This window comes from Punica granatum, chromosome 8 (assembly GCF_007655135.1).
Source record: "Punica granatum isolate Tunisia-2019 chromosome 8, ASM765513v2, whole genome shotgun sequence".
Taxonomy (NCBI): domain Eukaryota; kingdom Viridiplantae; phylum Streptophyta; class Magnoliopsida; order Myrtales; family Lythraceae; genus Punica; species Punica granatum.
In genome coordinates this window covers 18,415,268-18,426,087 of record NC_045134.1, presented here as the reverse complement: position 1 = coordinate 18,426,087, position 10,820 = coordinate 18,415,268, and the positions used below count along the sequence as shown (strand labels likewise).

Genomic DNA, 10,820 nt, shown 5'->3' with positions numbered 1-10,820 from the left:
TATATTTAAATATATATGATTTATTTAAAGGGAAAATGCCAATACATATCACAGTTTGAAAACAATTTTGATAGTACATCATAATTTGAAAAATTAATATGGTGCATCAAGAAAATTTTGAAAATTTTCACAGTGCATAATATCATTATTCTTCTGTCCAAAATTGAATTGAATGGTGACGTTACTATATTTTCAGGAACATGATTACAAAAAAGAAAATTTGAGGAATTTAAACGAAATAAAATGAAAAATATAAAAAAAAGGGGGAAACAAGGGGCTAATCGGGGAGCCCCGCCATCCACCCAGCACCCTCGCTTGTAATTGACCCCCCGATTGGGGTCACCGGCCTAGTCTAAGTCGGCCGGCGACCCCAATCAGGGGGTCGACTCTCGACAGGAGCTCCCCCGACACCCCTAATTTGAAGGATCCCTGATCAGCCGCTTGTTTCCCCTCTTTTTTTTGATATTTTTCATTTTATTTCATTTAAATACCTCAAATTTCCTTTTGTGTAATTATGTTCTTGAAAACATAGTAACGTTATCATTCAATTCAATTTTGGATGGAAGAGTAACAATAGGATGCACGGTGAAAAATTTTAAAATTTTCTTGATAAATCATGTTAATATTTTGAAATATGATAAACTAAAAATTGTTTTCAACTGTAATGGACGGCGTCATTTTTCCTATTTAAATGAAACCCCGATTTGAAGGGCGCAGCCCAGCCGCAACCTTTTTCTACGTTGGGTTCTTTTTCTTCCCCGACCTCCTCTACTGCTTCTGCTTACTCTTTCTCTCCATTCTCGGCGGTCTCTGATCGGCGAGCAACCCTCTGCAGCCACAGTGGACCCGCCGTTTGTCGTTCCCCAGCTCAACAGGGAAAAGGTGAGAAATTTCCGTTCTGGGGTTATGTGATTTGCAGATTTTGCGGCTCTGGGATTGATTTGGAGTTGTGTTTGCTATCGTTCTTGCGTCGGATTCGGTTTATCAGTTGAGGCAGCTCTGCTGTTCGCTTTTCGATCAATTAATGGGGGACTGTGCGGAGACCAGCGGCTTCATGGCCTCTCCTGAGATGGAGAAGTTCCTCTGCGACCGCTTACTCGACCGGACGCAGACCATCTCTGAGAGGTTCAGAGCGCTCTTTTCTCTCCGCAACCTCAAAGGCCCCGGCCCTCGCAATGCCCTTATCCTCGGTACGTCCAATTCCATCTCTTTTTCTCTTTCAGCTTCTAGGTGGTCTCTGTTCTTGAAGTACATACAAAAGTTCCTGCTTTTAGAGAATGCTTTTAGAGAAGTTTGGCATGCTGAAGTTACGCTAATTTTTATCTCAAAACATGCTCTGTATTGACTATGACGAACGAGTTCGATACTCGAATAGAGAAAAAAAAAAGGGTATTTTGTGACAGGGGATTGTGTTGAATAGGATTTTACTGCTCTTGCTGAGGGATTGAATTGGAGTCCTTACAACTAGGACAGGATGGATATTTCAATGTTGAACTTGAGGTTGCAAAGACTGTTTTTCCGTGATTAGCGAAGATGGAGCTTTTGTGGGTAGGGTGTGCTCCATTCAACGTTTATAGATGAACCTTTTTTCCCTGACAGCACATGAATATACATGCTTAGATAATAGGTATTGATGGAGTAAAATGTTTGTAATACATTCTACAGTATCCATGACTCCTCCATCAAGGAAAAACCGCTGATCCTGTTCTCTTTTTGGGAAGTACTCTCCCAGTTCACTCGGGTATCTAGGTCATTGAATCCTGTTTTTAAAGTCAACACTATAACTTGAATGATGGTGATTTTTTTTAAAAAATAATTATCTATATGGATTTTTTTTTCCTAGAGAATGAAAATCCTGGTTCCTGACGTGTTGAATTGTTTCTCCAGCAACAAGGGACCCATCAAATTTGTTGGCACATGAGGCAGCATTTGCATTAGGTCAAATGCAAGATGTTGATGCTATCCCTGCTTTGGAAGCTGTCTTAACTGATCTCTCTTTGCATCCAATTGTGCGCCATGAGGTGATCCTATCCTATTTTTCCTCCTTTTCTTCTCTATATGCAGATGCCAGCCTTTCCTTGTGATATGCAGATGCCAGCATTCTAGTAACGAGACAGTTTTTTTGTGCTTGGATTAAGTTTCATGCACATGTCAACTAGAAGGCTTTCCTTTGAATGAGCCAAATCTCATAGTCCACATCACTTATTTGCCTTTCTTCTTGTTGTATTAAATTTTTTTTTATAAAGTTTGATGCATCTTCGCACAACAGGCAGCGGAGGCTTTTGGTGCAATTGGTGTTGAGAGTAACATACCTCTCTTGGAACATAGCTTGGTGCGAGACCCAGCTCAAGAGGTCCGAGAAACATGTGAACTGGCTCTCAAACGAATTGAACGGTTAAAAGATTCTGAGCATGAGCAGGGGTCGTCTCAAGTGCAGAAATCTCCCTTTATGTCAGTAGACCCAGCAGCACCAGCTGCATCTTGTTCTTCGGTAGAGCATCTCAGGTATATGCAGTTCCCATCTAACTAATTGTTTTCTCAAACTGGCCAGTTTGTTGACTAATTTCTTATGTCTTCAAGGGAAGTTCTTCTGGATGAGGGAAAAGGAATGTATGAACGTTATGCGGCTCTATTTGCTCTTCGAAATCATGGGGGTGATGATGCTATCATGGCTATAGTTGATTCTTTGGGTTGCCAAAGCGCTCTTCTCCGTCACGAGGTGTGTTGCATGTTTTCATGGTTAATCTTTTGGAATTGTCAACCAATAAAAAGAAAAGGAAAGGAAAAACTTGGTATTGCAAACATTAGTGTTTTTCAGATAGTTTTGTGGGAGGTCCAGCTTTGCTAGTGATTTTATCTAGCTGCTTGTTCCAGTTCTTTCTTGGGCTTCTGTAATTTTGTCTGTAATGTTCGAGCCTTTCTGATGTAAAAGTCCACATTAGTTTGGGCGGATATATATTGTATTCCTGGAACCAAATGAGAACAAATGTCTTATTGTTGTCAAATTAGGTTTTATTTAGATGGCGTCATGAACAGGACAGCAGGTATTTACAATATGAAAATATTTTAAATTTTAAAGTTTGGTACGATAAAGATGAAAATGGTAAATATAAATTAGATTTCAAGTCATTAGATTACTGTCATTTTCCTCTGAGCATTCTGATGGTTTTACTTTTTTTTTTTTTAATAAATTCATTTTGACTGTCTTTTTTTTCCTTCGAAGTATCTTGAAAAGAAAGAGTCTGAATTTTTAGTTGCCATGCAAGTTTTGGATCGGTCATTATAGATAAACATGGAATTTTCAGGTTGCTTATGTCTTAGGGCAGCTACAGAACAAAGCCGCTTCAGCTGCTCTGTCTGATATCCTCAAGAATTTGAATGAACATCCAATGGTTAGGCATGAAGCTGCTGAGGCGCTGGGGTCAATTGCAGGTCAGTTTCTTCAACTTTTCTTCTGGTGATTTATAGAGGCTCCTTGCCCTTGATATGATTTAAAGAACCCGCGTGGCTCTTGTAAGCTGTGAATAGTTTTTGGTTGATAAATAAAATGGAAGAAATTATATCTCTTCTGACATGCCATGGGATGAGAAAGTTGTTAATCACCAACCGATGTTTCCCCTTATAGATTGATAAATTAGCAAAATAATTATTGTCGCACATAGTTTTAACAGACAGAAGGTTTTTAGAGGCTGTTGGATTGCATTTCATTAAATCACTGTGACAGTGCCGAAGGCTCGAGTCTCATTGTCGCAAATGATGCTCGCCTTTTTCCCGTTAAATATATGCTAAGCACTTAATCTAAAGTTTCTGCTAGGCTAGACAGCTTCTGATTGTTTGCAGAAATCATCTTAGTTTGTGTAACTGGAAAACTTTGGAAAGTTTCTGGGATTTTCATCTCTTTAGCAAATGGAAAAATAACGAGGAAAATGAGGGATTGCAGTTTGCATGATTCGAGCATCATGAATTGGATCTCACACGTATGTCCATATGTTCTTGTTTCTTCTAGCAACGAAACATTGCCAGACAGGTCCTAGTTTTGGGGAAGATCTCCAGTTTTGTTTTTGCTTTCTGTAAATTTATCTTTCGGATGAGAAATGTGGTTTGATTCCCATTTCCCTTTTGTTAACTTCGAAAAATGAAGACAAGTTTTTCTTACTTTTATTGGACAATATCCTTGAACTGCAATCAGACACTGCTGTACATCCGAACTTATCAAGAAACGAATAATGGGAAACTGGATAATGACATGACCAAGAAGAGCTATTCTGTCAAAGGATAACCCAGTTCTTTCCAGACTGTTCCCCTCATATCCCCTTTGTTGGGGAGGAACAGTGATTGAGTGATGCCATTTTGTGCAATCGATCTTCTTTTGAGCAAAATCTTCTGTTGTATCTGCATTAGATAAAGCAGTCATCATCTAATTTTTATGCTGGACCAATTTATTCAATACCTTTGGTTGAAAAACTCCACAGATGAGGAAAGCGTAGCACTTCTTGAGAAATTCGCAATGGACCCAGAACCTATTGTCTCTCAGAGTTGCGAGGTTGCCTTAAGCATGTTGGACTTTGAAAGATCAGGGAAATCCTTCGAGGTATGGATCGTTTTATATTGATTAAGTTCAAGAATTCAAGTATTTCCAGCTGAAAGAAAAAGGAATAATGATGTCTGGAATGTTGTTTCTTTTGCAGTACTTGTACATGCAAGCCCCGCAAGTGCAGTGAATTGATGCCGGGTAGTTCGGTTTACCTGTGCACGAACCATGATAATTACTTCAAGCCAGAAAGTATACTTTCACTGCATTGAAGATTTTATTCGTGAAAGAATATAGTTTATAGGATTATGTGATAGAGAAGTAGAGCATCGGAGCACATAATTTTCTGGCTTTAAACACTGACAGGGTAATGTATGGTGATGGCTATTTTCTTTCCGCAGATTTACTGCCTAAACGAGGCATTGAGGAGAATTGGAAGTAGTAATTACTTTGAACGGGGAACCTATTTAATATTTTAACTAATTTAACATATAGAAATGGAGACATTGGTTGGTCCTTTTCTGTTATGTATATTTATTTAACATGTAACTAGGTGTTGACCAATGCATTGCATGGGGAGTGTAACGTAAATATGAAGTCAACTTTATAAATAGGTGCATGCATGCATGGAAATATATTTTGCATGCATGTATCGGGTTATATGCTACTCATAAAATGTGTTTCCATTTCGGTATCCTCAACATATAAATTATAAGTAGAATTACTATACCCATATTTTCTCATAATATTAAAAATTATTCACATTTTTAAAATAATAATTGAGCGTCATAATTTTACAACATTCATTAATATGAACCATACAACAACTTCTGGACTAGCGCATTAATTCTACACCGACCATCACATTCATTATCTATGCACGTCCGACAATGTATAGACAGAAAAATTACACATATAGGGGTCATGCCTTATCAAACTGCAACCGGACGAGAGTCGGAGGGGTGCAACACAGTTGATGCTCATTGTCATGTTCGTGTTAAGAAAGCTTGAGATGATCAATTAATAAGCCTATCGTGTTTGCGTAGAGGAGTTTTTGACTATAGTATAAAGATTCCATTGGCCTGTAAGAAGGGGTTCTAAACCTTCGAGATGCAATAATACATTTTACAAAAATTTCCATCGAACGTACTCTCCCCTGGATTCAGGAATAGCAACATGTACTAAATGCTCTGTCCAAGCTAAAGAACTTACGCTGAATAGCCCTAACAAGTGATGATTGAGACGAGATTCAACATTTTTGAACGACGAAAAGCTTGGTTTCCATTTCGGTTGTAGTTGTAACTAACCAGCTGCTATTAAGGATATGGCAGAAAGAAATAATAGAAAAAGGGGCTCCTACATGACAAGTTTCGATTAGACAGGACATAAATTTGCCAGGAAAAGGAGAAGTCCAACTTCCTTTTAATGCCATGTTAGGCCATGTACTTGAGAAGATCCGGCTTCCACTACCGACTAAATTCATTACTTGCATAAAAGTAGACGGACCAAACAATCTGATTGCTGATACAAACCCGAATTCAACATTTTAAAACTTAATATTGTCTTCTGATACGGTCGAGATAAACGCAAACGTTTGCAATGTAGAGAGGTTAACACGATGCTGCTCCATAGTTGGTATCATGAATCCCTCGAACCAAACCGTCTCTTCCTCTGCTGAAATGAACATAAGGCCTCCGCAAATTCGGCTCTGCCAAAATCAGGCCAGAGGGCTTTGGCAAAGAAAAGCTCGGAATAGGCCAGCTGCCACAGCAAGAAGTTACTGAGTCGGAGCTCGCCACTTGTCCGTGTCTGTAAATCTGGACAGGGAAAATCAGCGCAGCTCGTTGCCAGTTCCTCCTCGATCAGTCTCTCATCGATGTCTTCCAAATGGATGACACCATCTTTCACTCTGTGAGCAATGCTTTTGCACGCCTGAGCTATGTCGGATTTCCCCGCTGTAGTTAATTGCGAGAACGAGGTGGAGCCGGGAGTCCTCTCTTGTCGACCGCTCCGCCTCAGCCACTACTTGTTGGGATGACTCGGGAAGTTTCGACGAGTCTCCTATCATGGATATTTTCACCCCTTTTCTGCCCCGAACAAGAGAGTTAAGCAGATTCAACCTATGGTTTTTGTTATAGGATGCAAAATATCGATCACTACTAGCGTCGGGCTCTCACGAGCAATCCGAATCAAACATACTAACAGATTGACCAACCCTGAGCCCGATTCTCGAACTAAAACCCGAGCAGAGCGAAGCAAAGCATCATTGTTTTTGAAGTTGGTAGAAGCGAGAGAACAAGCAGGGTAGCTCACCTTGGGTCTAGACCAGTTCTCATAAGAGAATAAAAAAGCTGTAAGAACTGTGATCCCCCATTTGCCGCAGAGGACAGTCAGCTCCCACAACGACCGCATTCCCTCCTCATGGCCTGACGATACAGGCAACCCCCGGCGGCGCGCCCACCCGGAATTGCCATCCATGATTACCGCCACGTGCCTCGGCATCAGGTCATGCCGGAGGCCAGAAGGCAGCGGCTCCACCTTCGCCGAGTCGCCGGTGAGGGCAGACCCGCCGCCGTAGACCTCCCTACTGGTGGCAGCAGCGAAGGCTCGTTGCAGCAGTATCCGTCGAGAGTTTGATTGAGTTGTAGTGGATGGGCAGGGACTTCGGCTGACCTCGAGAAGCTTCTTTGCCACAGAGATAAGGCCGCGACCGGACAGCATCATCGCTGGAGAACCGACGGCAGCCCCGCAGTGACTTGTGCCCACCCTGCAGATCTCCCACAGAGAGGCAGGCAGAGCAATCGTCTTACCAAAACACAACATACTTCCCCCCCCCGCCGCACCCGATTTACTTTTGCCTCAATTCAACCTCACCGTTACACTTTAAAATTCTTTTTTATACTTTTTTTATTTATTATTTAAATTAATTTTTTAATATTAAATTCTCTCAATTATTTACAAATTGTTTGGTAATATTTTCTTTTTAATTCTAATACTTTTTATTCTCAATTAAACAATACAATCATTACTTTTTTATCTATTTCTTCAAATTCTCTTATATACTTTTTTCAACTACTTTTGGTTTTCATCTCTTCAAATTAAACTAAATCAAATTAAATCAAACTCAATTTCGTCACCAAATGCTATGTAAGTAGGTTAACCGTTCATGTATAGACTACTTTATTTCTTATGTTGCGGTGCTAGTATAATTGTGTATCAATTTACAGTAAAATATTTAGTGCATTTAACTTAAAATTAATATCCTATATTAACAACATAAAGAGCAAAAATGACTGAAAATAGCAACAACAGAGTTATACCAGCACGTAAAAAATATTTGTTACAATCTCAAATTAGTCGAAGAAGATTGGTCAGAAAAGTTTTTTAAAAATAGAGTAAACTAACAATTTGCCTCTCAAGAGATCGATGTTACATTAAATCTGAACTCAATAAAATTTTTACATTAATTTTCACATTGACCTATTAAATGTATATCATATTACCCTTTATGTTTGTTTGCCGTTAAAAACTCAACATAATCCTCTGATGGAAAGGGCAATATAATGTACATTTAATAGATCAAGGTTAAAATTGATGTAAAAAAAGTAAGTAATAATGCTACATCAGATGTTTCCGTCCACTATTGGACGGCAGGTAGGCGAAATCGGTCATCTGATGTACACTTAATTTGTTAGGGTCCAATTTGAGGTAAGAAATTTTTTGAGGTTTGATTTGATGTAACATCAATCTCTCGAGTGACAAATTGTTTGTTACTCAAAAAAATATAAAGCTGGAAGGAAAGAGCACATGAGGCAAAGAAATCAACGTATTCTTTAATTTTTGCATGTTTTATGTTTAATGAGAAAGGTCATGAGAGGACTCAAATGCGAAAAAAGAAAAAAGCAATGGGATAGACTATTTCGTTTTCATTTTTATGAATAAGTAATATATTTTTTAAATTATAAAATGCCTAATCAAACAAAAAAAATATACGGATTAATAATCATTTTATTTTTTTAATGAATATAAATTTAATAGAATAGAATAAATTATTAAGTTAACAGAAAATTAAAAAAGGTTTGCATGAGGTGAAACAACTTATTTTTACTCTCCCTCACAATACTTAAAAAAAAGAGTTTATAGTATTTAAATTTAGATTTAGGTAGATACGATGTTATAATATTTTATTTTAATGCCACCAATTTTCTTTGTTCATGAGTGATTATGGATCAACATTATCAACATCAGTAATTATGTAAACCACATTAAGTGCGGATAAATTAGCTGTGCATGGTTTGTAATTATACTAGTTTTTTTTTTCTCGTGTGTTGCATGGGTTCGTATTCATATATCTCTATTCTCTATATCATTTTATCGTAATTATTTACAAAATAATAGCAATTTTCAATTTCAAAATTTTAATATTCAAATAATAATCTTCAATAAATTTTTAATAAAATTATATTAATAATTTCTATTTCAATTAATATGCATCACATTTTAAAATTAAATGTTAATATAAATTTGTCACATATATTAAGTTTTGTAATTAGAATATAAATTTATTTTTTAAATATTCTTTATAAAATCTTTATCTTTAAATTTTATTTTTATTTGTATCAGCTAATAATCATTTGGTGTTCTATATATATGTTCATTTTTAATACATACATTTATATATATATATATATATATATCCTTTCTTATAACAATTATTCTGATTAAAAAAACATATTTATTTTTTAACATAATAGAATATTCTCAAAATTAATTTAAAGTTTCATTTGATAATCAATTAATAAAATTATATTAATTTTCAATGGTTCGACAAATATTTTGCAACTAATGGTCTCAAATACATTATATATTTATCTAATAATTGTGTAACATACATTTATATAGATATTCATACAAAACTGATTGTGTATTCTTTAAATACAAAATTTGATGACATTCTTATTTCAAATAATTATTTCTTTATTTTTTGTATTATTATTATTATTTCATATATTACAATAATTTTACCCTTAAAATAGTAGAACTTAGGTTAATATCTAATTAAATAATTATTTGTTAGTATACTTAATTGTCACTTATTTTTTATATTAAATTCGTCAGCACCCCATTTTGGTCCACCGGTGCTCGAGAACTCTCAAGTAGGTCTCGGCTAGGATCTCCTACTACTTTATCAGAAAATGTCCCCGTAGGTCCTAGAGCACTATTCATAGTCGGGTCAATCGAGTCAACTGGATGGCCTAGAGAGCCATGATACAAGAAGTATCAGGATTTCGCCTGGAGGTCCTTGGAAGCCTTCAGGGGGATCGGCTAAGCGAACACTGGCTCAAGTGACCCAACGTGCAACTCAAAAGGGTTCCCAGGTAGCTGACTCACCGAGCTCCTTGAAAATAGTCAATATTGGGCTTCAAAAACACGCCATGACCACAAATTGATGAACAACCCGATAGGTCGCTCTCTGAAAATCATTTGCTCGAGCCGCCTGTTCGTCAAGTCAATTGTGAGTATCCAAAATCATGCTCAGCCAGTCCAAGGGGTTCCCAGGACCAAGGGGCATTTTTCCGGTCGATCTTCGAAAATCATCCACATCTCACGAGTGACTCCCGAGTAGGAAAATGGCCCCCTCTAACAAGGCTCCCGAGTCGTCAACTTGTCAAACCATTCGTGAATATTCAGAATCAAGCTTAGTCAGTCCTAGGAGCTCCCAAGACCAGGGAGTACTTTTTCAATCGATCTCCAGAAATCATCCACACTTCATGAGTGACTTCGGAGGCGGAAAAAGGGTCATTCCAATGAGGCTCCCGAGCCGCCGATTGGGGGTATCAAGATTCAGGCTCAGCCAGCCTTAGGGGTCCCCAAGACAAGGGAGGACTCTTCTGATTGATCTTTGAAAATCATTTACACCTCCCAAGCAACTCTCGAGTAATCTCAAGCACCTTCTAGCAGTCCTTCTAGGTCGCCTGCTTACCAGGCAACCAAAAAGTATCTAATATTGGGCTTCGAAGACCCCTCATGGTGCCAAGCTAATGAGGATCCCTTCCAAGCACATTCCAGAAAATCATCTTCTCGAGTTGGTAAGCTCCCGAATCGATCTTAGGCCCCAACTCCATCCTCGAGAGATGTGCTGACATGAGATCATCCCCCCCGAGCCTGAACGCTTCCTTAACCATCTAGGAACTTTCAGCAAGGTCCCGAGCCACAAATTCAACAATTGATCCCAGGTCAATCTCGGGTAAAGCCCAGGTCAACAAAAAGTCAACCAGTTGACCCCGAC

The 10,820-nt window shown here is 38.0% G+C and overlaps 2 protein-coding genes across 2 annotated transcripts; one reads left to right on the top strand and one right to left on the bottom strand.

Moving 5' to 3' along the window:
- The first annotated feature begins 701 nt into the window (after positions 1-701).
- On the top strand, positions 702-5,053 carry LOC116189541 (deoxyhypusine hydroxylase). The gene is made up of 8 exons (XM_031519254.1): positions 702-882; positions 989-1,190; positions 1,888-2,021; positions 2,270-2,505; positions 2,581-2,719; positions 3,306-3,432; positions 4,473-4,591; positions 4,689-5,053. Exons 2-8 carry the CDS (start codon positions 1,025-1,027, stop codon positions 4,719-4,721), a joined length of 954 nt encoding a protein of 317 aa, XP_031375114.1. The 5' UTR covers positions 702-882; positions 989-1,024; the 3' UTR covers positions 4,722-5,053.
- Positions 5,054-5,921: 868 nt separating this feature from the next.
- LOC116187060 lies at positions 5,922-7,378 on the bottom strand. Its single transcript, XM_031515646.1, has 2 exons — positions 6,845-7,378; positions 5,922-6,618 (listed from the first exon to the last, which is right to left on the bottom strand). The coding sequence occupies exons 1-2, from the start codon at positions 7,352-7,354 to the stop codon at positions 6,547-6,549; spliced, it is 582 nt and encodes a 193-aa protein (XP_031371506.1). The 5' UTR covers positions 7,355-7,378; the 3' UTR covers positions 5,922-6,546.
- Positions 7,379-10,820: the final 3,442 nt, after the last annotated feature.

Bases quoted from the DNA above. Each gene is read 5' to 3' on its own strand.
- LOC116189541 (XM_031519254.1), top strand. From the start codon at position 1,025: ATGGGGGACTGTGCGGAGACCAGCGGCTTCATGGCCTCTCCTGAGATG. The intron at 2,506-2,580 runs GTATATGCAGTT...TATGTCTTCAAG, and splicing joins TCTTCGGTAGAGCATCTCAG to GGAAGTTCTTCTGGATGAGG. The intron at 4,592-4,688 runs GTATGGATCGTT...TTTCTTTTGCAG, and splicing joins GATCAGGGAAATCCTTCGAG to TACTTGTACATGCAAGCCCC.
- LOC116187060 (XM_031515646.1), bottom strand. From the start codon at position 7,354: ATGTTGTGTTTTGGTAAGACGATTGCTCTGCCTGCCTCTCTGTGGGAG. The intron at 6,619-6,844 runs GTGAGCTACCCT...TGTTCGGGGCAG, and splicing joins AGAACTGGTCTAGACCCAAG to AAAAGGGGTGAAAATATCCA.